Genomic DNA, 26,818 nt, shown 5'->3' with positions numbered 1-26,818 from the left:
AAAGAATGTAGGCATTTTCATAGTTCCTATTAGAGCAGGTCTGATTTTTTGTAAGGAATAAAAGTGCTGGTAGACGTAGAATGAAGATGCAAGTATCTTTTTTTTTTTAGAACCACTTTACAATAGGTATTACCTATTATCATAATCAGGAAAAAAAGACAACCAGACAAGCAAAACTGTAAATTTGATGTAAAATGTAACACTTTTAAGCAGTGACCATTTTCTAGACTGATTTATTTCCCTGATTGCCAGGTATGATTACATGTAAATCACTCCACCTAGAGACAAAATACGTTTTTAAAGGTGGGTACTAAATTATTCCACCACACCCACAATTCTAGATATGGTTCCTGCAATTGCTGAACTTCAACAGTAAATCCAAGATCCAAAGCTCCTTTGTCAGCCTCGATAAGAACTTTTGCCTGCCATACAGCTGCTGTAAAGAAGTCCTATTTAAATAAGGCTAGGGTTTAACTAGAAGGCACCAACTTTCCATTTAATGCAACAGTCATATGTAAAATTCAGAATGGCACATTAGTCTCAAACTCTTTTAACATTCATGTCAGTGCTGTACATTAATTATGCTGCAGCATAAAATAATCCAATGTAATTGTTGGTGATCAGAGTTCACTGAATAGATCTTCTGTTGGTTTACATTCCATTATAAGCTGGTCCTCCTCCACCTTCAGGTACTACCCAGTTAATGTTCTGACTTGGGTCTTTAATGTCACATGTTTTGCAGTGGACACAGTTCTGAGCATTTATCTGCAGCCTTGATCCTTCTCCTGTTTCCAGAGGAACATACTCATAGACTCCTGCAAAGACAAGAAGGGAGCTATCACTTTGCTGAACAGCTTCCCCCTGCATGTATACTCTACTTACCAGCAAGTGTAATGAGGGAAGTATAGTACTAATGTGACTTAATTCCCTTCTAACATGTTTAACAGTTACTTCATCACAAAAGTACTGTTAACATATTTTAAGACCTGCAACTGAACCCCCTTCTGGGAGGAAAACTGGGATAGAATGCTTGAAATAAGTAAGAGGCCAGGTGGATCCTTCTTGAAGAACACACATTTTTGTTACCTACCTGCTGGACAAAATCTTTGCTCTGGTCCATCGAATACAGCCAGATTCCTGCTCACAGGGATGCTGTCATCTTTGAGAGTTAAATGAGCAGGTTGGTCATGTTCATGGTTTGTACCACTTAAAGCCACAGATGACAGGAGATCAAAACTGATTTTTCCATCAGGCTTTGGGTATTCAATAGGAGTGCAGTCTTTGGCTGGCTTGAGCTGAGCAAAATCTGGTCCTAAATACATTTTAATAAATTTCAGTATAGAATTACTGTAATTTGCAGTTACTCAAGAACAATTTAACTAAGCTGTTTTAACTTCATTGTCATCAGAACTAAGTACTTCATAAAAGGTAGTCTTTTTCACAAGACAAAAGCAGTACTTTAATGTCTTAATTTACATTGTGTGATAGCTAATACGACAGTCTGCTGCAACGCTTTATCATCCATTTCTTTTCTACACTTTAAGGCCTCACCAGTGGACCGGATGTGTACTAGCTGAAACTAAGACCAGAAAAGACTGACATACAAATTTAGAATCTTCTTCAGGAGATAATGAAATTACCTGGATGTTTTAATGTCCATGGTTCCATTCCTCTCAGCAGCCAATAAAATATGCCTGTATATATCATTCCTCCATATACACCAAGTACAGTATGGCAGGATGGTCGGATGTTTCTCACCGCATACAGCTCTTTCCAGACCCAGGACTTTTTCAGGTTCTCTTCATATTCTTGCACATCAAGTCCTAAGGCAGTATATTACTTGTTAGGTACCTACAGTACATCAAGACTATCCTTGAAATAATAAAATAAATGCTGAATAAAAGCAACTGCTAGCAATGAAATCATCAAAATGAGAATTTCAGAACTGTAAGCTAGGAATATACTAGACAACGTTTCAGCCTCTTGAATCAAGAGACCTGTTTTGTTGGCAGATAAGTACAGTAATTTCACGACTATAAGGTGCACCCTTTTGACTAGAATTCTGGCCCAAACCCGGAAGTGCGCCTTATAGTCTAGTGCCCCTTATATATGGACAAAGTTTGGAAATTTGCCAACCTGGAAGTGTGAGCCGCAAGCCGCGGGGGGAGCTGGCAGGGCCACAGCTGCCAGGTGGAGGCTGGGCCGCGGGGCTGCGGCTGTCGGGTGCAGGGGGGCCTGCGGCGGCGCTCCTGCTGGGTACAGGCAGGCCCAGGGACCCATGGCGCCGTGGCTGCTGGGTGCAGGCGGGGCCTTGGCCAACAACCGTGTGGGGGGAGCCAGCAGCGGATCCTCGCTGCAAAAAAAAAGTGCGCCTTATAGTCCGATGTGCCTTATATATCGGCAAAAGTTCGGAAATTTGCCAACACCCAGAAGTGTGCCTTATAATCCGGTGTGCCTTATAGTCGTGAAATTACTGTACTGCTCCTTTGTAGCCTCTATTAAATAAGCCACAAGCAGCATTAAATTGCCAGCAAAATATAATCAGACAGGTGGCTACATTGGCACCTCTGTGGAAAAGCAGCTACTCAGTCATAGAATATGAGTGCTGACCAGGACAGTCTACCTGTGATCCAAAGCCAGGTTTGCAATTCTAATGTCATGTTCAAAAGTTTTTTCCAAAGAAGTTTTGCAACCAAAGTCCCATTCCAGTAACTATGGCTATGGCCCAATGGATAATGCCACTGCTAGATAATTAATTTCTTTGTAATCAGCACATTCATGAGATATATTTGACTGCAAACTTTTGATTGAAACTCTTTGCTTGTATTCTTTACAAATACTAGAACATTTCACATTTGACACATCTACCAGTGTAGTTAAGGTCAAGTAATTATCTTAAAAAATAATGTTTCTTCAAATGAAACTTATTTGACAGCTTTGCCTTCACCATTCTCCATTACTACTGTATAGAAATAAATGTTCTAAATAATAAATTTTAAGCCCTGTCTACATATGAAACATGCTTCAGTCTGTATTTCCCATAAAGCCCATTATCCCTGCAAGGAGAAGAAAGTGGGTTGTAGTATTCCAGTCTTGACAAGACTGGAAAACAGCATATAAAATCTGTCCATAATCAAACAAGAGTGGCACACTACCCACCAACACTGTTCATAGTTTCAGGTGAATTCTAACCTTTCAGCATGTCAAGATGAAGTTTTAATTGTTCAGCACATGTTCTGTGCATTTAAGCTGAATGAGAGCTCATTAATCCTGAGTCTACCAGTACAGAAAGGAGATTTCTAAAATAATCATCATGTGGCACCTGGCTATAGTATCTTATCTCCAGAGTTACTGAAATTCTAATTCTAATTCTCTCTCTCTCTCCAGAGTTTATTAACAGATTTAAGGGGACAGCTCAAGGTGGTCAGGACCAGGTGATTACTACAATGTGCTTGTATTACGTATAAAATAAAATACACATAGTCTGAAACTGAGACAATTAAAAGATTAAAAGACAGAAGAAAGAACTGAACGGAAAGAGCATCCTAAGAGCAAATTTGAAAAAATCTCATGCAGTTTTGCTTACACTTAATCCACACCTTTTTATTCTTTTTTTCCTGTTTTGGCAGGCTTTCAGTAGCGCTTTCTGAATCACAAAGCACTACTTTATATTGTGTTTGTAGGAACAAAACTATTCTTGTTTACTTATACAGGAAGCATAAGCTTTAGAGCTTCTAGCAGTTGGATCAATACTTATGAATATATGAGCAAATATTAATTTCTTTCTTAAATAATTTGACATTATCAATAGTAAATAAAAAAATAAAATATACTTTAAACACACCCATTTCATTATTTATTCACATTTCCAACTAATTAATTCAGCCATTAATTACTGCTGTTAGTTGGTGGTGGTTCTAATTGAACACAAGGTAATTACAACTCAAAGTGATCTTACCTATTGTCTTTGATTGGAGATTTTCATTGATTAATTGACTAAAAATGGCTTCTGAAGCCAAGATGCCACTTTTCATTGCAGTATGTGTTCCTTTGATCTTGGGAACATTCAAGAGTCCAGGACTGCAACCAATTAATAGTCCACCTGGGAATGTGAGTTTGGGTATTGACTGAAGAGAAAACAGAAAGGTGGTTGTTTCATTCTTGTTTGTTAAAATGAAAATAACATTCTGGAAATTAAACTGGCATAAAGCTTGAGTGTCCTTTCCATTTTCAGACTTGGCATGTGCACTCTCTAAACATTCACCAGTTACTCCACTTACAGAATTTGAGCATAATATGCATATAGGAACACAGACACTGAGTTGGGCTGAGTACGGAAGTGACATTTTCCTTATATCCTTTCCCGAGCTGCTTTATCTGCAGCAAAACTCCAGTAGTATCACCCACTGATACGGTTTTCCTCTTTCAAGCTCAAAAATAAAACACCTCAATTTGTTTCCCTGATTACCACACAGTAAGTTGTACTCATTCCATCTCATATCACAGTGTTTTTTTCCACAAATCTTTTTGCTATCATGCCTGCCCTTCCTCCTTATTTTAGAAGTTGCTCACATCCAACTGATTTATATCACCATCTTACTCCCATTCTGTAAGCATAATGTCAGAGTATGGTCAACTCACAAACCTAAGACAGCCAAGATGATTTGCAAGTATCAGATCAATAGTATTAACATACTGTGTTATACACCTATATTAACTAAGGAATACCCTCAACTACCAAGATGATTTTAGACCAGGAACAGCTTCAAAATGCAGACTGACTGCAGAACTTTGAGAAGAAAGCACTGATTAAAGCCTAAATTGCAAATTGCTGAAGGTAAGTTCTGAACATACCCTTCCTCCAAAAGTCTTTAGTACTGAGCAGCATGTCTTAATCTAGCATCCTGCTTTTATTAAAACTGTATGAAAGAATTAATTTTGTAGTAACCTAAACAAGTACAGTAATTTCATGATTATAAGCCGCACCTGAGTATAAGCCGCATCTCCGGGTGTCAGCAACTTTTCGTTCTTTGCCCATATATAAGCTGCACCTGATTAAAAGCCGCACGTTACAATACAGAGTATGATAAAAGGTATCTATTCTATCACCATCTGTTGAGGGTGGGGGCAGTAATCCTTATCTCCATGGGAGATATTCTGCTAATGGGCCATCCATTGAAAACAGGTGGGGCATTGTTCTTTATCTTTTCACAACCCATCCTTCCTCCAGCGAGGCATCTTCTGCTAATGGCCCATTGAGTCCCACTGTGGGACTGATAAAATTACTTCATCCCATTGGAAGTTGCTCCAGCCAGGGGGAAGAGCCCAACATTTCTTATCAAGATAAAAACAGAGGTTTTGGGACACTAAGGTAGCCCCTTTTTCCACTGGACTCCAGAGGAAAACTGGATTTCTCCACATCACCTCCAGACCTTTAGAGGGAAACTGCACCTTCTACAGGACCACTGCTTCAACTGAATCACATCTATCACTGCAGGAGGACTGCAACCAGCATTTAATGGGACTGCTACTAACACCCTGCCTGACACGGTGTCAGGTTGTACTCTGACTTTGTCAGGGTTTGGAGTTTGTTTCTTTGTAGTACTGTATTTCTATTTTAATTTCCCTAGAAAAGAACTGTTATTCCTAATTCCCATATCTTTGCCTGAAAGCCCCTTGATTTCAAAATTATACTAATTTGGAGGGAGGTGGTTTACATTCTCCATTTCAAGAGAAGTTCCTGCCTTTCTCAGCAGACACCTGTCCTCCAAACTAAAACAGCAACTTTTCATTCTTTGTCCATATATAAGCCGCACCTGATTATAAGCCGCACTTCGGCTTCCGACTAAAATTTTAGTCAAAATGGTGCGTCTTATAATCGTGAAATTACTGTAGTTGAATTTCATGAGAAATGTCCAAAAAGTATAACCCCTTGGAATTTAAGATAACCAAAACCAAAAGCTTTGTTTCTTCTGCTTGTTCAATTGTTACATCTTTACTAGTCACTCAGGACTGCTTACTTTTGTATAGTCATATAGCAACCATTAAAAAAAGTTATGTCACACAACATTTCCTCTGTGTTTTGTGCAATTTGTTTAATCAGAGATTTGATTCATAGGAAAGGTAATTCAGGTTGAAAACACAACTACAACTTACAGTAATTTCACGATTATAAGCCGCACCATTTTGACTAAAATTTTGCTCCCAAACCGGAAGCGCAGCTAACATTCAGGAGCGGCTTATATATGAACAAATTTTGGAAATTTCCCAACCAGTAGCAGCCCCAAGCCAAGGTGGAGCCCGCCCGGCCCCGGGTGGCGGTGGGGCAGTGGCGGCGGCACCGGCCGGGCACGCCCCTCTCCCTCCTCCTGGCGGCACCGGCTGCCACGCTGCTCCCCTGCCTCCTGGCGGCAGCGGTGAGCGGGGCTGGGGCCGCTCCCTGGTGGCCACCCTGAGCAGGGCCAAGCCAGTAAGCCCCGTGATCCCGCGATTCTGTTACTATTTGGCAACTTTGTGAAAGTTGCACACGGATCCTCGCTGCGAATGAAAGCGCGGCTTACAATCCGGTGCGGCTTATTTATGGAGGAAAAACGAAACGTTGCTGACACCCGGGAAGTGCAGCTTATAATCGGTGCGGCGTGTAATTGTGAAATTACTGTACTTTTCTGGGTCAAGAAGTTTTAAGTTCAGCTACATAACACTATTTCAAAAGGATTAAGTATGCAGGATGTTCTCTCCTTTCACAGAAAATAGCCATTCCATATTATCTATTAGGATTCAATGGTGCAACACTTACATAAGCATAGAAAGACTTCTTGACTGACTCTCTGAATTGCATAGAAAGATGGTAAACAAGTGCTTTTCTTCTGCAACCACTGTTTCGTGTAATATGAAACATAGTGACCCAACATACTGCTACAGAATAAATGAGATTAAAGCTGAGCCATGAAACACAAAAGGTAGCACATAGTGCAGCTTTGGTAGTAATTCTTACTATTAGTACTAAGGCACTTGGTGCCTGCTTTCACAGTCAGTGGAAGAAACATATCATGCCCCTAAGATGCAGACACAAAACAAGACTGCTTTAGAGAAGGGGAGACATCTGCTCCCTGCAGAGTTTTTTCCTACCAGGAAACCTCATGTTTCTTCCTCCCTTTAGCTCGAATCAGGGCTTAACTTAAATAGATTGTCAGTGATGCCTTGAGTTTTAGCTTCTGTATTTCTCAATTCTCTGCTGCTTATTGTATAACTCTGAAACTTCCTATTAGGTATTAGCAAGTTCTCTTCACAGGGTAGCTAGACAAAACAATCCTTTCCTAGCTAGAGAATCAAGGGCAACTGGTACCCAAAAAGCAGAAACAATTGCAAGGGAAACGGGGCGAGCCAGGAGGTTGAGACTTTATAGCCTGGTGGTTGGACAATTGACCCCAATATGCGGATAAACCAAAATTTATAAAAGTGTAAAATTTATAAAATTTATAAAAAGTGACCGGGATCCATCTTGGATTTGATTTGGGTGTAGCGCTGGCCAGGCTCTTGTAGCCAGGCTCTTGCACTGCCCAAAGTGTATCCTTTCAATACATACCTATTTTATTCCTTTTGCTCTGTCTAGTCTCTGTTCCAGGTCAGCCTTTCCAGGCATCAATTCTGGCAACCAAGAGCTAGTATAAAGGGTTTTCCCCCTGGTATTCATAGCATACATTGCTCAACAACTGCAACACCTTTTTTCACACAAGACTCTTAACCTTTCAAAAGTTTTTGATAAAATAGAGACAAAATAGAGGATGCATGGGAATTTAAGTGCTTTGTTTTGCAATTTGAATAAACATAAGAAATAGTAGCAACAGAGATTTAGTTACTGAACTCTGATCCTTCCTTCCACATATGTTAAAAAACATGTGCACTCTCACCCTTCACTCTGTGCTAAAGACCTGAACATCAAGGTCATAAGGTTATCTATAACAAAAAAGCTGAGGTTGATGGTAACGCTTATACACCACTTGATGCAATTCTGTCACTAAAATAAAAAACGAACTACAGAATGACTTCATAAGAAAATATGCCTGGACTACAGTGATAAAAATTAGTCAAATTGCTACGGTTATTAATCAAAGCAACACATGCAAAAGAAGAGCTAATCTTAAAACTCTTCCTAAGTGAATCATCAATAAAGCTTTTTTTTATTAAGCCATGTATTAAAAAGTCTTTTAAAAGAGTGACTTTATAAATCACCTAGACAAATCTATCGGAAATACAAAAAAAATCAAAAAAACAAATCACCACCAAAAAAGCCAACAAAGCAAAACATGATTTTATAACAATATATATATAATAATTTATATTTATAATAATATATAATACAAAGTAAGGACATATTGGTTTAAACTCCAACAAGGATGTCCAACAATGAGGCAGAGATCTGTAGTTCTACTGTGTAACTTAGCACAATGCCTGCAAGTGATTTTAAAAATACACAGTAATTTCACGACTATAAGGCGCACCCTTTTGACTAAAATTTTGGCTTGAACCCGGAAGTGCGCCTTATAGTCTGGTGTGCCTTATATATGGACAAAGTCCAGAAATTTGCCAGCCCGGAAGTGTGAGCCATGAGAGGAGCTGGCAGGGCTGTGGCAGCCAGGTGGAGGCGGGGCCGCAGCCAGTAACTGCGCAGGGGGAGCCGGCAGTGGATCCTTGCTGCGAAAAAAAAAAAGCGCGCCCTATAGTCCGGTGCGCCTTATATATTGGCAAAAGTTCGGAAATTGCCCAGAAATGCGCCTTATAATCTGGCGTGCCTTATAGTAGTGAAATTACTGTAATGTATTCTTTCAGCTATAGGTTTTGAGTATGAGGAGGGTGCAACTAAAGGCACAATCTGGCTAGTTCACCAAAGCCAGAAATTCAATGACTATGTGTGATGGAGAAACCAGTACACAGGGTCGAAAAAGAAGCTCTTCTTGCATAAAAGTCTAGATTAAAACATATTGGTATTTTGCATTGTATCTGTGTTAATAATGGAGTGGAAATGGTTTTTGAAATAAGCCAGTAACACAGCTGTGTTACAATATGATATGCCTTATTTCCACTGCAGAATGGACAAAATCAACGCTCAGATTGATTAAATGTGTAGCATGGATGTAATCAAGAAGTTGCATCCTTAACCCACATGACTCACTGCCAGGAATGCACACTGGGGTTGAGCCTAACTCCACATGACTGACAAGTGTGACGCTGTGATGAAATTCTGCTTGTATTGCAAAAACTGCACGAAGCCACGTTTATACTAAGAGGTTCAAAAAGGAAAGGCAAAGGAGTCAGAGGGCAGAGCAGCATGGCCCCACACACAGGCTGCAGATCATGAACACTCAGGCTAGTTTTAAGGTCCAAACTGAAAGGAGCATCTGGAAGATGGATTTGGGAGTACAGAATATACTGCCATGCCTGGTGTTTCAAGATGAGAAGCTAAGAGGTTGAAAGTACTTTAAAACTGTTAAATATAAAGTCCAGACCATTTTTTGCAAGCTTTTCCAACCCTTTCAACTGACCTTAAGTCTTGATGAATATATTCAAAATTTTACTTTTTACACTACTTAAGTTAACAAAATGAACAAAGTATTCACCTCCCAAAAAAGCAGAAATTCAAAGTTGTGCATGAAAGAAACTCAATGTATTTGTATTTGAAGAAGTAAAGATTTACCTGCCAAACAACATTACAATTTCAGCACCATCAGTGACTTAAGGCTCAAGCACTGAAAAGGATTTCCTTTTGCTGGGATATACAAGGAATTTGGAAGAGCCCACAGGAACAGATCAGTGGTACTATCCTGTGTTCCTGAAGATTCCAGGCAAAACAAAAGATTGTCTGCGGCATCTTTGCTGCTGAATATATTCGACTGCAATATAAATTCCACTTTCCTGGCTGCTCATGGCTTGGACAAACACTCTGCTGGGTAAAAAACTTCCTGGATGTTTGGGCTTAGAGAATGCTGGTGAATGGAATCACATCCAGTTGGCAGCCAGTCACTAGTGGGGTTCCCCAGGGCTCAGTACTGGGGTTACACCTAGTTAATATCTTTATCAATAACCTGAACAAGGGATTGAGTGCACCCTCAGTAAGTTTGCAGGGAGCACAAAGCTGGGTGGGAATGTTGATCTGATGTAGAGGGATTTGGACAGGATGGATCTATGGACCAAGGCCTGTTACACTGACATCCAGAAAGGCAAGTGCTGTGTCCTGTCCTTGGGTTGCAACAGCCCCATGCAGTGCCTTAGGCTTGGGTCAGTGACTGGAAAACTGCCCAGCAAAAGGGACATGGAGAGGCCTGCCAGCTGAACATGAGACAGCATGCGGCCAAGAAGGCCAATGGCATCCTAGCTTGGATCACAAATAGTATGGCCAAGCAGGACCAGGGCAGTGATTATTCCCCTGTAGTCAGCACTGGCGATATTTTATCTTGAATTCTTTGTCCAGTTTTGGGCCCCTCACAAGACATTGAAGTGCTGGAATGTGTTCAGAGAAGGGCAACAGAGTTCAAGAAGGGCCTGGAGCTCAGGTCTTATGAGGAACAGCTGAGCGAAACTGGGGATGTTCATCTTGGAGTTCTGCCTGGAGTAAAGGAGGCTCAGGGAGAACCTTATTGCTTGCTACAACCTCCTGAAAGGAGGGTGCACTGAGAGGAGGGTCAGTCTCTTCTCTCAAGAAACAAGTGACAGGAAGAGAGGAAAGGGGCTTAAGTTGTGCCAAAGGAGGTTTCAATTGGATATTAGGAAAAATATCTTCATGGGAAGGGTTGTCAAGCACAAGCTGCCCAGGGAAGTGGTTGAGTTGCCATCCCCGGATAAGACATATAGATGTGGCACTTAGGACATGGTTTAGTGGTGGACTTGGTAGTGATGGACTAGTTATTGGACTCAATGTAAATGGTATTTTCCAATCTAAATGTTTCTATGATTCTGTATTTCATTTAGAAAGTAAAGGGAATATGTCAGAAAATTTTCAGTTATGACAGAGCCTAAGTCCTAGCAAATCTCAGCAGCCAGTACCCAGCAAGACAAGGTTTTCTGTCCAGCAAAACATTTGGTACAGCATGCAACCCAAATGTGTAGCACTAAATACATGGCTATAGAGAACTCAAAGATAAAAGCTTGTGAAAAAAATTACCTGGATACCACCTTCATTTAATGCTCTGGCACCATAGGCAATCCTTGTTCCACCCTCCAAAGTAGGCTGTACACTAGGATGGTGCTTCCACCTCTGAAATTCCCTAAATGGATTCAAATAGGGATTTTGATAATCTAAACCCACCTTAAAAAAAAAGAAAAAGTGCACATTAATAAAAATAAGGTAAGAAAATTTGAAATTAAAACAATTGCATATAACCACATCAAGTCTTTAAATCTATTTTATACTAAAGCAACCTCAGGATCTTTCTACTTAAACTACTGACAAAAATACATTCTATAAATGGTACAGCAGAAGTAAATCCAAAAATTTGCTGCTACAAGTCTGCTCTTGTCTTCACCTGAAATACATTGTAACTTCCTTTCAGCTGTCTTTGGTATTAAAAGGATTAAGCATGATTTAATGGGTGGGAAAAGCAGCAAAACTTGTTTTAAATTTGTATTTCATATCTCTGCCCAAAAAAAGCTGAAAAAAGAGGTAAACAATTATTTTTTGATTGCTATGTCCTTGTGCTCTCATACTTTAAACAATTCTTCAAATTGTTTAGTAGTCAATTATAATTTCCAGTTAGGTGAGCCATTGTAATAAAGCACAATGGAGCAATGAAGAAAGCAGAAAATGGGGTAAAAAAGACTGCCAGTGAGCTGGATGCCCAGGATTCTTATGCATTTGAGAATTTATCCAATATATACTCCGCATTTCCCATCTTTAAGATACTCTCAAAAACAATTCTCTTGCTGAATTTTTCTCTTTTGAGAATGGGATTATTTCTGGTTCCTGTGAGCTTTATTGGAGATAAGTAAAAAAATACATCATGAGTCAGCAGCAAATTAAGACTTTGGTATCTGTAGCAGCTCACTGATTTCAGAGCAGTGCTTGCATCTGTGTTGCTGACAAGACAAAATTAATGAACAAGTTTCAAAATAAGGGTAAAGTGACCCTACAACAGGAATAATCTCAGACTGAAATAGGTATAAAGTTCAATGACAAAAAAAGTGATTGTGTGTTCACACAAAAGCTGATTTTTTTCCTCTCTGGAGAGAACATCACTGTTTACCTACCATTCTCTCTGAGAATCAGAACTCTCAGCCCATCTAAAATCAAACAGGATTTGAATATCTACTGTATGTACAGTAAATTCACGAATACAAGCTGCACTGAGTATAAGCTGCATCGCCGGGTGTTGGCAAACATTTCGTATTTTGTCCATAAATAAGCCGCACCCGAGTATAAGCCGCTCTGTGTTCGCAGCGAGGACCCGCGTGCAACAAAGTTGCCAATTAGTAACAGAATCGCGGCAGGGCGGGGTTTACTGGCTCGGCTCGGGCCATGAGGGCTCGGGGCTGCCGACAGGGCTGGGTGGCCCAGCTCGGCGCTGCCGCTCGGCGGGGATGCTTGGGGCCGGCCGCTGCCACCGCTGGGCTCGGTCACCCCGGCCCGGCACTGCCCCGTGGCGGCAGGGGGGGCACAGAGCCCGCCGGCACCTGCGGCAGCGATGGGAGCCGGGGATGGAGCCTGCCTGCTCCTGCGGCGGCGGCACGCGGGGACGGGAGCCCCCCGAGCTGCGGGGCCAAGCGGAGAGAGCTGCCCGCCTTCCCCCGAGCCGTGGGGCCAGCAGGAGAGAGCTGCCCCTGCTTTCCCTGAGCCGTGGGGCCAGCAGGAGAGAGCTACCCCTGCTTTCCCCGAGCCGCGGGGCCAGCAGAAAAGAGCTGCCCCTGCCTCCTCCGAGCCGCGGGGCCAAGCGGAGACAGCTATCCCTGCCTCCCCCGAGCCGTGGGGCCAGCAGGAGAGAGCTGCTCTGCCTTCCCCACCCCCTGTGCTACCTGCACAGAGCAGCTCCACCTGCCGCGCAACAGAGTATCAATTTGTAACAACTGCGTAAATGCAGGGTTTTACTGGCAGGAGCTTGACTTTGCAGTTCGCACTGACTTGGTTTGCACTCCCAGGGTTGAAAATGTCAGAAAATTATTCACATATTGGCCGCACCTGAATATTAGCCACTTTCACGGTATGAGAGCAAAATTTTGGTCAAAACAGTGCGGTTTGTATTCGTGAAATTACTGTGCTTATTAATTCCAATACTGGAAATCTGTACAGGACAAGTATGTGTGTCTGAGAAAGCTAACAAGTTTCTTTTCAATGCTTCTTACAAAACAGTTAGACAAAAATAGTGTTTTTCCACACACTCTATAATCCTTCTGAAATCTAGGAGACAGACATGTCAGCTCAGTCCCATGCTGCTGGAAGTCCAATTTGTATGCTTGACTCTTACAATGTCTGTGTTGAAGCACGTGCACAGGGTAAATAGTGAATTTTTCATTTTGAACTGTAGGTGATAGAGAATATTTCCAATCCTTGCTCCTTGCATTACCTGGCTGCCAGAATGACACCAGATTATCTCTAGTAATCTCATTGCTTCTGATAAAGTGGTAATAAGCAGGAAGAAGCTGCCTGCCCAATTCAGAAAGGCAGTTGCTAAGGAGGGCAATGCCAACAGAGGTCGAGAACGCCAAAAACAAAGTGAAGACGTCAAAATTAAAGGGACATTGCTTGTAGGCCTGCAGTGTTTCCACTTTATACGCTTCTCTCAAAAAGCAGAGTTACACACAAGGTTGACACGTGAATTAGGACATGGAACTGTACAAAGTACACGTGATTTAGATTGATTTAGATTTCCTAACTTACAAGAATATTTTGAGCACAGTTTTGATTAGTCATTTGGTTTTGCCCTTACCAAAATTTGTTTGGTTTGCTAAGAAATTATTCATAAGTTTTCTAATTGGTCTCAATAAGAGACACTGGATTAATGACATATTAATATTAATGACAAATTAGCCTTCCCTAGAAAGGGCACAAGCACACTTAAGACTGAGAAAGGACTAAATTTGGTACGTTCCTATTCTTGTATTTACATTTTTCTCAGTAAAACAGAGAAAAGAAACTGCATAAAATAAAGATCAAACAACAAGCAAGAATGAAAAAACTAACTTTACTTACCACAAATCCAAGAGCAACTAAAGGCTCACGCTCATTTAAGTGATAAAGAAAGGATCCTCCATATGTATGTCTGTCTAAAGGCCAGCCTACAGTATGTTCCACTCTTCCTGGTTTCCATTTCTTTTCATCAATAGTCCATAACTGAAATGAAGATGACAAAAAAATTACTTCAGATTGCAAAGTAATGGCCTTTCAATAACATATCAAAAGACAAACACACAATTACATATAAGAGAAATTTATTTTACTCCTATGAGCAATGCAAAAATTCATACAGCAAAATACCAACTGTTCAGTATAGTTTTTTTTATTACCATTTAAGATTTTCCCAATATCACTCTCTTTAAATGCTGTATATCAGAAAATGTGACTGAGACTTCAGTACTACACCCCAAAATTTTCATTCAACCACGAGATTCCTAATATTAGTGACTTTGACAGATACTTATGCCACAGAATGAAATGCCTGTGTTGATTTTTTTTCTTAAAAGAATTACTTTTTCATATGATTCTATGAATTCTCTTGTGAGTTTTTCAAGGTCAGGGCAAAGCAATATGCCTGAGTTGATCTAAATATTTTCCGTCAAGCAAATTGTCTCACCTCTGCTGTCTCCTACATATTTCCAGTGCTCCACTGACCCATGATGAACTCTGAGAAGGATTTTCATGTTTTCAGGAGTGAGTCCATTTTCTGCTCATTTCACAAAACATCTTTGCACCATAGAGGTACATGCCAAGCACAGTCTAATGACAGGAGGGCAGTTGAGCACCATAAGATGAGCTCAAGCATAGAGGGCACATCTACAATAATGTTCCAGTTTAGATTAAAGAGCATATTTTTTGAGCAGGACTTCTGACTCTTCCCACTTACTGTGCTTTGACTCACATCATACAGCAGCCATGGGAGGCATGAACTGGATTCCTTCCATGTAAACTAAAAGACAGGGTCCTAAAAGTCCATCTAAAGCATTCCAGTCATGAAAGGGCACTCAGTCTATGTGACTAGATCACAGCTAGTCCAAAGTAAAAAAACCTGAGGCATGCATAGTACAGATATCAGCTCATCAGCACCAATTACTTCAGATCCACTCCTACTGGACTGCACCATTTGCTAAATCAAATACAGTCTAATCTGGAAGCAAGAGAAGTCTACAGGAAAACCCTTCTTTAATGATACTAGACACTGCAACTAAGATTGCCATATTTAGAGTGGCTATTCTCTACAAAAGTGTAAACTAATCATTTAACAATATTTTGTAGCTGTAAGCACATACTGAAGTAATAAATATGTTATAGTCAAAACTCTGAACATAGTCTAAAATAATACAGCTCTTTTTCATGAGTGATATTTCCTGAATATAGAATATTTTAAAAAGGAAACCTCATTCCTATCCCAGTTTTACATGCCCAATGAAGGGAGGTACAGGCTCATCCAGAAGGTGCTTCAGAGACCACGACTCATCATCTGAAACAACTTTCCTCTCTTTCACTAACATATAGAAAGCCCATAGAAATTATTTTCTTCCTTCCTCATATACTAAAGCCCCTCAAAATTAGGCAGCACAAATCCCTCTCTCATTTAGTACAAGTACAGAAAACAGATTTCACGAACTACTAATTTGAAAATGTTAACAGAAAAGATACACAGGTATCTCTAGTTATAACAGATACAAGAGAAGCAGCAGCTGAAATGAACAGTCATGACATTCAGGGAGCATCTGCTCTGATCAGCTTCAGAACAGCAAAGATTCTGAAGTCTGAAAGTGTAACTCAAATTCTTTAATTCTTATGTCTTAGACAAATTAGCTAGAGAGCAAATAGAATCTACCTTAAAGTCTTATGAGATTTAATTGTTAAAATTATGCAAGCAATACCTCTTTCAATCCAATGCCATAGCTCTGGGGTTGACAATTCTCCCTTAGATTGTATTTTTTGTACAGCTGTTTGGCTAGATGTCCATGACAACCTTCAGCAAAGACTGTGACTTTAGCATGGAGTTCCAAGCCTCTTTCAAAGGTAGCCTGCAAAAGTACAGCATTTAATCAGCAGTTAGGTCTGTGCAACACCAAACCCACACCAAGAAAATGGGAGTAATAAAGTGATTTTACACTGCTTGGTAACACAGCTCAGAACCTACAAACCATTGTAAATTTTGGTTCTAGTTCAGCTGTCTTTTCCACCTAACCATGACACACCCCTGGCAAGTCTTGGAAGGGGATTCCAGTAAAGCAGCCCCACAGTGAATTACTAGATCAGAGAATCTTTCAAGATCAGAGGGCACTTCTATCAAATCTGCTCATTCACGAGGTGCAAAGGAACTCTGACAAACGAAGAATCTCCACCTGCAACACCATACTTTAATTTTCTCATTAAGTCACATTACAATAAAATGTGTGTGTGTGTGCCCCAACACACATGACACAGACTAGACAGAACTACCATATCTGAAAAACCTGAATCACCCCTGCTCCTAAAAGGACCCACTACTTCAGAATAATGACATTACTCCAGTCTGGAATGTTAAAACATACAATAAAATTAAACTAAATAAAATACAAGTATAAAAAAATTCTCATTAAAAATTCCAACAATGAGGCTGAGAACCAGGTAAGGGGAACTGGCATACTACTGTATGAGTACATCACCTGCATCTGTGAGCACACTGGACAAGAATATAGATTATGTTTACAAATTTTTTAGAACGAAAAAAGCTTGATTTTAATCAGAAAGTTTAATGTTGAAAAAGACAAAGAAAACAGGTTTGGATGAAGCTCTCCAGCAACACCCAATTAAACAATCTCAAGGTAAGCCAGCACAGGTTCAAAAGAAGCTTACTGCTTTGGCTTGGAATTGTCTCTCAGGTGCAATCTGCTTGTAACTTACAAATGAAAATGTTCCCTCTAGTTGAGAATTACATTTAAACAGGAGTCATGGGATTTTGTGAAATTTTTTTGTATTTCTGACTGTCAGTGTGAACACAAATTACAGTAATTTCACGAATACAAGCCGCATCATTTTGACCAAAATTTTGGTGGAAACCTGGAAGTGCGACTAGTACTCCGGGGAAGCTAATATATTAACAATATTCTAAAAGCTGCCAACACGGAAGTGAGAGCCCGCAGCAGCCCCAAGCCAAGCTGGAGCCCAGTCAGCCCCAGCAAAAGAGGGAAAGCCTGGCAGAGGCGGGGCCAGCGGTGCGGGGGGCGGGTGGCAGAGCCCGAGCCAGCAGCGCGGGGGAGCCCAGCGGCACGGGGAAGCCCAGCAGAACTGGGGCTAGCAGTGCGAGGGAGCCAGGCGGCGCAGGGGAGCATGGCAGAAGTGGGAAGCCCGGTGGCGCGGGGAAGCCCAGCAGAACTGGGGCCAGCAGTGCAGGGAAGCCCAGCAGAACAGGGGCCAGCAGCGTGGGGGAGCCCAGCGGCGTGGGCGCCGGCAGTGCCGGCCAGGGCGAGCAAACGCGGCGGCGGCGGTGCAGGTGGCAGGGGGGGCGAGCGAGCCTGGGGGCGGCAGTGGCAGCACCGCCCGGCCAGCCCCAAGTGGTCCCGCCAAGCCGTAGCGCCGAGCTTGGCCACCCGGCGCTGTTGGCAACCATGAGCGGGCCGAGCCTGCCTGGCCCCGCCCTGAGCCAGTAAACCCCGCTATGCCGCAATTCTGTTACTAATTGGCAAATTTGTGAAAGTTGCACATGGATCCTCGCTACGAACGAAAGTGCAGGTAATAGTTCGTTGCGGCTTATGTATGGATGAGGACCTAAACATTGCCGACACCCCAGAAATGCAGCTTATAATCCATGTGGCTTGTATTCGTGAAATTACTGTAATTTTACAAGATACTAAGAGTTACCTCTTGAACATATAGTGTCCTCTTTGAAGTGGTTTCACATAAAATAAATTTACTACAACTCCACATTGTAAATATTAGAAATTCATTATTTTGAAACATTTCAGTAATGTGACAGAGTTGTATTTCACAGTTAACAACCTTCTTCAGTATTTACACAAGAATCAATGTGCAACTTTCTACAATGTATTTTTACCACGGTCATTTCTATTTGGTTGGTGCTGACTGCAAGGTGGAGGTTATACAAACTACATCTACTTACCCAAGCCTTTATGCACTGAGGTAGTACCAGCTGACCTAACTGACAGCTAAAAAACTTGAATTGAGTGATAGTGCAGTAATAAAAGCTGCACTAGATGCACACTTGTTATGTACATTAAAGAAGTTGATACAATCTCCCAGAACAAATGGGGAAGAAAAAAGAAATCTATGTTTTGAGGATGTTAAGAAACACACCTAGAATTGTTCCTTCCCATCTTAAAACAAACCCAAACTCCCAATGAAGCTCCATTGCAGTAGGAGTTGTACACGATACTTGTGCCACCTTCTGGACAAAGCCTGCACTGGAAAACAAGAGCATGTCTGTCTCCTACAGCAGATACACAATATTACACTCGAAAAAATACCTTACTCCTCCACTGGCTATATTCTCGCAAAACAAGAATGAGTCTTTTCTTCTCACTCCCTACCTTAAATGGGGACAAATAGCCCACACTTAATGTCATAGTGAATACTTCTTTGAAACCCTAAGAAACTAGAACGAAACTTTATAAAAAAGAAAGTAAATGCAAACAAAGACCTTGTACTTCTCATTTACGTAGTCAATTCTGTGTGAAAGTTGTTCCAAATAACTCTGAGGTGTCACATTTTCCCAACATATTATACAGGGAAACAGTACACTTAGGGCAGGTTCTGGATTCCACTGAAAAAACAAAAATCTAAGTCTGACACTTAGGGCAGGTAGTCACCTCCTGGATGCAGAAACATGACCAATCAGCATAAAGGTATAAAGACTCTATGTGTACCTTGCCCCAACTAGGCAGGCAGACTGTCAGCAAGTGCAACTGCAGCTGTATATATCAAGGAAACCTAGCCAGGCATAAGCACACTCTCTTATATGTTGCTAGTTACCAGATGGACTAAAGCTTTCTATTTCACCTTTGGATGTTTTTTCCAGGAGTTCCTGGAGTTCTGTCCCTTGTTTCCAGATTTCACATATGACAAAACATCCTTACATAATCTCCTTCATGACAACTTTTCTGGGAAGGCTTTTTCTACTAATCTGGAAAAATTTTACAATGTTCTGAGACCAGAATTTTCACAAGTAATCAATCCAATCAAATAGAGAGGGAGGACAGGTACTGAATTTTACAACTATTCTTATGCTGCAGCAAGACTACTGATGACAGTAGAAGAAGAGGTATCACATTTTCCATAATTAGACCCCTAGTTATGGGGAAGATAGATACTTACTTTAGGTGCTCCATCCTTCTGAATACCTACATCATTAGTCGCTATCCCTTTAACGCTACCATCTTCATGAAAAAGTACCTTTGGAAATATTTAAACAAACAAACAAAAAACATTGTAATGAAACTGTACTTTGAATCTATTCATTAAAAGTTCTAAAGCAGAACTTCTAAGCAGTATGACTTTAATGATCAAACATGAAGAGTACGTATTTATTCACGTACTGTATGATACACTTGCACTTTGCTGGATCTAAGACAGGAAATTTAGACAGAGAAACACAGTTTTAACAATACATATCAGTTAAAAGGAATGCTGCACATGTACAAATCATCATGATTGCACTGAAGGGGGTTTCAAAGCCAGTTTTCATAAACACACATTGATGTCATTAGTACCTCAGCTGCTGCATAGCCTGGATATATCTCAACACCCAAAGCTTCTGCTTGTTCACCTAGCCAACTCACAAAGTGGCCCAGACGTACTATGTAATTTCCATGGTTGACCATTGGAAGTCCTAGGCAAAAAAATATACATATAAAAAATATAAAAAATTATACATATAAACACACATATAAAACATCAGACACTAAGCAAAATAACTGAAGCTGTATGCAGCAGATGTCATATCTACAGATACTATCTTCAAGGTAATCTCATGAGTTATCAGAGCCATAACCTACACAGGGTGTATCACTGTAACCTATTATAGTCTGCATACACTTGCTGCACTACACCAAATCAAACTTCTTTTGATTAATGGAGAAGTTAAAGAAGACACAGAGGAAGCTGACTCTCTTCTCCCTCACTGAACTTTACCTGGAAGAATTGGCACTGGAATTCTAGATGTCTCTGTTAAAATTCCAAACTTGTCTTCAGTTACAGGAGTATTAAGTGGAGCCTACAAAAAATAAAATAGAAGAAGTAGAGAATTATGTCTTATTAGCCAATCCAACAGAAAAAACAAAATTAAACTATCAAACTGGCTGTCAAGTACAGGTTTAGTATAGCACTTCTATAAGAAGGTATCACAAGAGAGAAGATAAAGTATTTTATGAGGTAGTCATCAGGCAAGAATCAACACAACTACTGAGGTTAAAAAAATATGGCTTTGCAAATAACATCTATTGTACACAGGCTTGTACTACATCAATATTTTAGACCTTTTTAAAGAAGGCAGCTCAACTAGCAGATTTATCACCATAAGGCAGAGTTGATGGCTGACTTCTTGCAGCTCTCAGGTGACAGAAGGCAGCTGGCTACAAGTCAGATGGCTGCTCAGGGACCTCTCTCCTAAAATCATCTTAGACCTTTGTTACACCACAGTGTCTGCACAGAAGTCAGTGTACTCTCTGCCATCTCCATAAAGAGCTATTGTACAGATCCAGCAAGTCTATCATTGGTACGGTGCCAAACATCTTCCTACTTGTACACAGGACCTGGATTTTGCACAAAGGCAGCAAGTGCAGGGCACCTCAGGCTGCACCAGACATATCGTGTTACATGCAGTAGGACTACTACAGAAAAGAGCAAAGGCCACAGCATATTTGTTTTTAAAAGACTTTTAGCATTGTTGAATTACAGGAAACAGACTAAAAAGAAGGTACCCACTTGTGTTTCGTTCCCTCTATGTATTTTAAAATGGTGCTAATTACAGTAATTTCACGAATACAAGCCGCACCAATTTGACCAAAATTTTGGTGGAAACCCGGAAGTGCGGCTAATATTCCGGAGTGGCTAATCTATTAACAAAATTCTAAAAGCTGCCAACACGGAAGTGAGAGCCCGCGGCAGCCCCAAGCCAAGCTGGAGCCCGGCCGGCCCCGGCAGAGGTGGGAAAGCCTGGCAGAGGCGGGGCCAGCAGTGTGGGGGCGGGCGGCAGAGCCTGAGCCAGCAGGGCGGGGCAGGGAGGGCGGCAGAGCCTGAGCCAGCATGGCGGGGGAGCCCGGGAGAACTGGGGCTAGCAGTGCAGGGGAGCATGGCAGAAGCAGGAAGGCCGGCGGGTGGGGCTGCCTGGCAGCGGGGGAAGCCCAGCAGAATCGGGGCCAGCAGCGTGGGGGAGCCCGGCGGTGCGGGGGCCTGCAGTGCCGGCCAGGGCGAGGAAACGCGGCGGCGGTGCAGACGGGAGGGGGCGGCCGGCGAGCCTGGTGGCGGCGGCGGCAGCCCTGCCAGCGGGGCGAGCGAAAGCGGCGCTCGCGAAAGCGCCGCCGCTCGCCGCGAAAGCGCCGCCGCGAAAGCGCCGCCGCTCGCCGCGAAAGCGCCGCCGCTCGCCGCGAAAGCGTCGCCGCGAAAGCGCCGCCGCTCGCCGCGAAAGCGCCGCCGTTCGTCGCGGAAAGCGCCGCCGCTCGCCGCGAAAGCGTCGCCGCGAAAGCGCCGCCGCTCGTCGCGAAAGCGCCGCTCGGCGAGCGAAAGCGCCGCGGGGCGGGGCGGGCGCGGCGCTCGCGAGGCGCGGCGCAGGGCGAGCGAAAGCGGCAGCGGGGCGAGCGAAAGCGGCAGCGGGGCGGGCGGCGAGCCCGGCGGCGGCAGCCCTGCCAGCCGGGCGAGCGAACGCGGCAGCGGGGCGGTGCTGACGGGAGAGGGGGGCCAGCGAGCCCGGCGGCGGCGGCAGCACCACCCGGCCAGCCCCGCCGAGCCGTGGCGCTGAGCTGGGCCACCCGGCCCCGTCGGCAACCATGAGCGGGCCGAGCCTTCCTGGCCCCGCCCCGAGCCAGTAAAGCCCGCTATGCCGCGATCCTGTTACTAATTGGCCAATTTGTGAAAGCTGCGCACGGATTCTCGCGACGAACGAAAGTGCGGCTAATATTCGGGGTGCGGCTTATCTATTGACAAAGACAGCAACATTGTCGAGGCACCGGGGGTGCGGCTTATAATCCGTGCGGCTTGTATTCGTGAAACTACTGTACTAATGGTACCAGGTACTAACTCATACCAGAACGAGTCAGATATGAAGTTCATTACAATCTAGTACATACCCCTCGCTCTTTCCAGTCTGGAAAGAGTTCTTCTAAGGACCTTGGCTCAATGCAAGCACCAGACAATGTATGTGCACCAATCTGAGAAGCCTTTTCCACCAAGCAAACACGCACTTCTTTGCTGTGCTCAGCAGCCAACTGTTTTAGTCGAATGGCTGCAGAAAGGCCTGCAGGGCCTGCTCCAACAATGACAACATCGGCTTCCTCTGCAAATCTTTCCATGTTTACTCCTTCAACAGAAAAAAAAATAGTAATAACATAAGCCAATCTCCAATTTCTTCCAACCTCTCTCTCACTAAACCTAAACCCTCCTTGTAAGAACTGAAATAACCAAGCAGATATGTACTGAACAGAACTAAATCTTGTTGTGATAATCACTAAACCAAAAGCTGCTTGCATATTTTCTGTATGAAAACAAGCATAAAGTTTCTTCTGATACTATTTTATAGCACTAAAGACACTAATTGTGAGATAGTAAGCAAAAATTTCATTTGAAATATTAGTACTGTATTTAAGCATAGACAATTTCCATAAAGAGAAAAACACAGCAACACATTTTAGTGTCTTTAAAACTCAGCAATGACAATAATAATAAAGCAGTCTTTAAAGAATGAAGTGTGTTTACCTTCCCATCGTTTGTCTTTGTCCCGAGGATGAATTGTGTAATGTGTAGTTATGCGAGGCACAGAGGCAGTAGAGGCACATAGTGAGACACGCAGTGATAGAAGACAATCTTTCTTTATCAGCTTTAGAGCATGAAAGCACTGACGTGCTGCAAAAACCAGAAACAACTTTGTCAAATCAGCAGTTTTCCAAATTTTTTCCAAATTTTCCAAATGTCAGAGACACAAGTAATACTACAAATATAACAGCCTCCCCCTCCCAAAGGCTATCAGGTGATATGAAGATGAGGAACAATAAACACAGATTTTAAAATTTTCAAGTTAGGAGGATGCTGTGTAATTTTTTATCAGGAAAAAAAAAAAAGCAGCTTCCCCTTTAAGCATTCTTGGCTCAGTACATAGGCCAGCCATGCACAGCTGACATAAGATAATATGTGTATATGCAGGTGAAACACATTTTAAGGTCTGATTTAATTTTGAACTTCAAGAGGTTTATTTCAGACTGCATTAAAAGTGACCAAACAATGGCAGAAACATGCAAGTTTAGCTCTGGCATCTCCACATATGTTGAGACACACAACTTGGACTACTAATACAAGACAGTTCATCTAAAGTACATGCTGTGGTCTAGAGTAAAAGCACAGACTTGAACCTAAGTGCTTAGCCAAAGCTAGAACAGTAGATACAGGTAACTTTTACCTTTGCTGCAGATACAGTAATTGTTGTGAGAATAAATCAGAATTTCTTTGTAAGCAAAGGGATGAAAAATAGTTTCAAATTATCAAACTTGGACTCTTTTCAGAGAGCTACTATGTGCCATCATTTTTCACTTTTAGAAACAAATAATAAGTGTGTGTGATTTGTAATAAAAAACCCTAGTATGGTTAGTACGAAAACTAGTCATAGTTAAAAGGCCCCTGAATTAATGTACCTTGACTAATAATTTTCCTTCCTTAAAAAATTTTCTATTTTCAGGGATGAAGAAGAATAATACCATATTTAAAGTGGAGTATTTCTGTAAAACTACATAAATAAGCAGCATGCTGACTGAAATGTTTAGTTTAGAATGGCAATTGGCAAGGCCACACAAACACCCTGTGTCATAACCTTGCCTGGTGACACTTAGGACATGCAAGGTGGCAAGTATTATCCACGTTGGTTCCTTAACAGGAATTCTATACCTAAGTAACATAGCACAAAAGCTATTATCATACTACTTCATGATTCTTAGTTATCCTTTGCCTGCAACCAGGGAGGATCTGAGAACAAGTACTCTATAACGTTGATAACCACCACATCCATACATATATATTATGAAACTTTAAGTTAACCTTCAGAACTATTTTTAATCGGCCATAACGGATAGTACTAAGACTCACACAGCATATTTTAAAAAAAAATTAATTATTCTGCACATATGCAAAAGAAGTGAAACTCTGCACCGAACATGTCTGATAATAACAGAGGTGGGTGCAAACGCTGGACAGGCAGATTGGGCCACGACACTACTGGGAAATCATGGACTTGGAAAGCGATGGGAAACGCCTGCATGAACCAGGGGCCACAGAGCTGGGGCCGGGCAGAGGTAGGCACGGGGTCCCGGCCCGCCGGCCCCGCTCTGGCCCCGCGTCCGCCCGGACACCGGCACGACCCAGCTGCGACCTTTGCTCTGCCTCGGCGCTGTGCCAGACGCCGGCCCCACATCCCGCGCCGAGCGGCCGCCCCAGCCCAGCCCGGGCGGCGGCCCCGAGCCCGGGCCCTGGGCCCTCCAGCCGGGCCTGGCGCGTTACCTCGGCCGGCGGAAGTGCAGCAGTAGAGCAGCATCGCAACAGCCCCCGAGCACTCTCCGCTTCCCGCAACCGCGCTGCACGCACCCCGCCAACGCCGACCCCGCCGCGCCTGCGCGCCGAGCCGCGGGTCCGCCCCGCCCCGTCCCGGCAGCAGGACTACAGCTCCCAGCGCTGTCGTCGGGGGCGGTGGGTGCGGCTGCTGCCGCTCGGAGGGAGCGGGGCTGGGCGTGCAGTGGGCGGTGCTCGTGTGGGAGGCGCTCCTGGCGTGGGAGAGCTGAGCGGGACATGGCCGAGGCGGAGCTGCTGCCTCTCGAGGGCTCGCCCGGCGCCGAGCCCCGGAGGGTCCGCGGCGGGAGCGAGAGGTCGGGGCCGCCGGGGCTGCCCGGCGGCGACACGCGGGAGCTGCTGCAGGAGGTGGAGATGCAGATCGGCGACGTGAGTGCGGCGCGCTGCCCTCGGGCGGCTCCGGGGCCCCCTCGGGGACGTTGCCAGGCGCCGGCGACCCCCAACCTCTCTGCCGTCCCTCCAGGCCGCCTTCTCGCTGGCGAAGATCCTGGAGGCGACGTCGGCTGTGTCGGCCCAGGTGGAGGAGCTGGCCACCAAGTGCTCGGAGAATGCCCGGTTCCTCAGGACGTGGCGGGACCTGCTGAGGGAGGGCTACGAGTCCCTGAAGCCCAGCGGCTGACGCTGGCCCTGCCCGCCGAGCCGCCCGCTCGGCCTGGACTGCAGCGGGGCTCATTTCGACCGCTTCCTTTAGGGAGCTCACGTGGAGTTTTGTTTTCCCCCAGAGTTCTTTCACAAATACTTGAGGGCTCTCGTATGGATTTTTTATGTTAGTCTACCAACTTTGTTTAGGGAATCAGTTTTGACTTTTAGGTTCTTCTTAGAAGCTCAAGCGATCTCAGTACTCTCTTTTTTCTCTCTTTCGTGCTAACGTGGTAGATTCAAAGTTAGTATGTGTGTTACATTCAGAACTCATTACTGGTAGGGAAGTGGTGTTCTATGAGGAGGAATTGTCATCCTCCTTTTTAAGAGCTGTCAACAGCAGAAACCCTGCCAACCCCGGAGAAACTTGAACTAACTTCAGTTTTTCGTTACACACACTTTTTCTTCACATTGAGTATGGGATAATGTGCTGTAGAAAATTCTATATCCCAAATCCTACTATTTTTAGCAATTTTTATTCTTCTGTAAAACTGCAGATTATTTTTTGTAAGATGTTTTATTACTACAAACAATTTTACCCTACCTTTTGTTGTAATAAAGTGCATTATGATGTACCATATATTTCTGCAGGGTAGAAGTTTACCAGCATTGTTTACTGAAGGATAGATTATTTGAGCTGTAAGTAAAAGCTACCATTAGTTAGAAAAGAATCTGTGACATGTATTCTCCCATCGCTGGGGAAGCACTTCAGAGCTTTTCAATATTTGGTTCTATTTTTTATCTTTGCTTTAATCATTGATTTCTTTGATGGTCTAGAGCTTACTATTAATAGAATCTTTTGGTCTGAAAGATGACTGTCTGTAATAAATAGCTGTCCTGACACTCCTGTACCTTCACCAAGCACTGTGGAAAAGTTATGCTGAGATGCAGTGGCAGGCTGCTGGAGACCATGACTTTGCCATGACTTCTTAGCAGGCCTTATTTTTACTTACAGGAGTTTGAGAAAGACCCACTGTAGTTTGCTTATGAAAGCAATAAAGATGTTGCAACCATTCAGAAGTATTGACTATTATTTTGTTACTGATAGAAACAAAGGTGACAGTGCATATAACCATAATCGCGTGTCGTGAAAAACAAGTAATGGCAAGGTCGGGGATCCTTGCATATCTCACCAAAGGCAGTTACAGTCCTTGTGAGGGCTTGGCCCCTCAGAGTGAAGAAGTTCTGTTCAATCTGTCTAATTGTCCTAGTTAAAGGCAATCCAAAGGCAGCATTTTGCTTGGG

At 43.1% G+C, this 26,818-nt stretch overlaps 2 protein-coding genes across 3 annotated transcripts; one reads left to right on the top strand and one right to left on the bottom strand.

Annotated features, from left to right (window-relative positions):
• Positions 1-81: 81 nt before the first annotated feature.
• ETFDH (electron transfer flavoprotein dehydrogenase) lies at positions 82-24,981 on the bottom strand. The gene is made up of 13 exons (XM_033059609.1): positions 24,869-24,981; positions 23,081-23,227; positions 22,456-22,685; positions 20,303-20,384; positions 19,882-20,000; positions 19,487-19,564; positions 16,051-16,197; positions 14,177-14,317; positions 11,159-11,302; positions 3,959-4,127; positions 1,641-1,823; positions 1,091-1,312; positions 82-815 (listed from the first exon to the last, which is right to left on the bottom strand). Exons 1-13 carry the CDS (start codon positions 24,900-24,902, stop codon positions 652-654), a joined length of 1,860 nt encoding a protein of 619 aa, XP_032915500.1. The 5' UTR covers positions 24,903-24,981; the 3' UTR covers positions 82-651.
• A 33-nt stretch (positions 24,982-25,014) lies between these two features.
• On the top strand, positions 25,015-26,593 carry C5H4orf46 (chromosome 5 C4orf46 homolog). 2 transcript variants are annotated; one of them, XM_033060758.2, is made up of 3 exons: positions 25,019-25,239; positions 25,282-25,303; positions 25,398-26,593. In XM_033060758.2, exons 1-3 carry the CDS (start codon positions 25,154-25,156, stop codon positions 25,551-25,553), a joined length of 264 nt encoding a protein of 87 aa, XP_032916649.1. In that variant the 5' UTR covers positions 25,019-25,153; the 3' UTR covers positions 25,554-26,593. The 2 variants fall into 2 exon arrangements, with proteins under 2 accessions (XP_032916648.1, XP_032916649.1); XM_033060757.2 differs by having other exon boundaries at positions 25,015-25,303.
• Positions 26,594-26,818: the final 225 nt, after the last annotated feature.

Source organism: Catharus ustulatus, chromosome 5, assembly GCF_009819885.2.
Source record: "Catharus ustulatus isolate bCatUst1 chromosome 5, bCatUst1.pri.v2, whole genome shotgun sequence".
In the NCBI taxonomy this organism is placed as follows: domain Eukaryota; kingdom Metazoa; phylum Chordata; class Aves; order Passeriformes; family Turdidae; genus Catharus; species Catharus ustulatus.
The sequence above is the reverse complement of the archived record's forward strand: the minus strand, read 5'-3'. Positions and strand labels throughout refer to the sequence as shown.

Bases quoted from the DNA above. Each gene is read 5' to 3' on its own strand.
- ETFDH (XM_033059609.1), bottom strand. From the start codon at position 24,902: ATGCTGCTCTACTGCTGCACTTCCGCCGGCCGAG. The intron at 23,228-24,868 runs GTAACGCGCCAG...TGGTTTTTGCAG, and splicing joins CTGCACTTCCGCCGGCCGAG to CACGTCAGTGCTTTCATGCT. The intron at 816-1,090 runs GTAGGTAACAAA...TTGTCTTTGCAG, and splicing joins GCAAAGATTTTGTCCAGCAG to GAGTCTATGAGTATGTTCCT.
- C5H4orf46 (XM_033060757.2), top strand. From the start codon at position 25,154: ATGGCCGAGGCGGAGCTGCTGCCTCTCGAGGGCTCGCCCGGCGCCGAG. The intron at 25,304-25,397 runs GTGAGTGCGGCG...CCGTCCCTCCAG, and splicing joins TGGAGATGCAGATCGGCGAC to GCCGCCTTCTCGCTGGCGAA.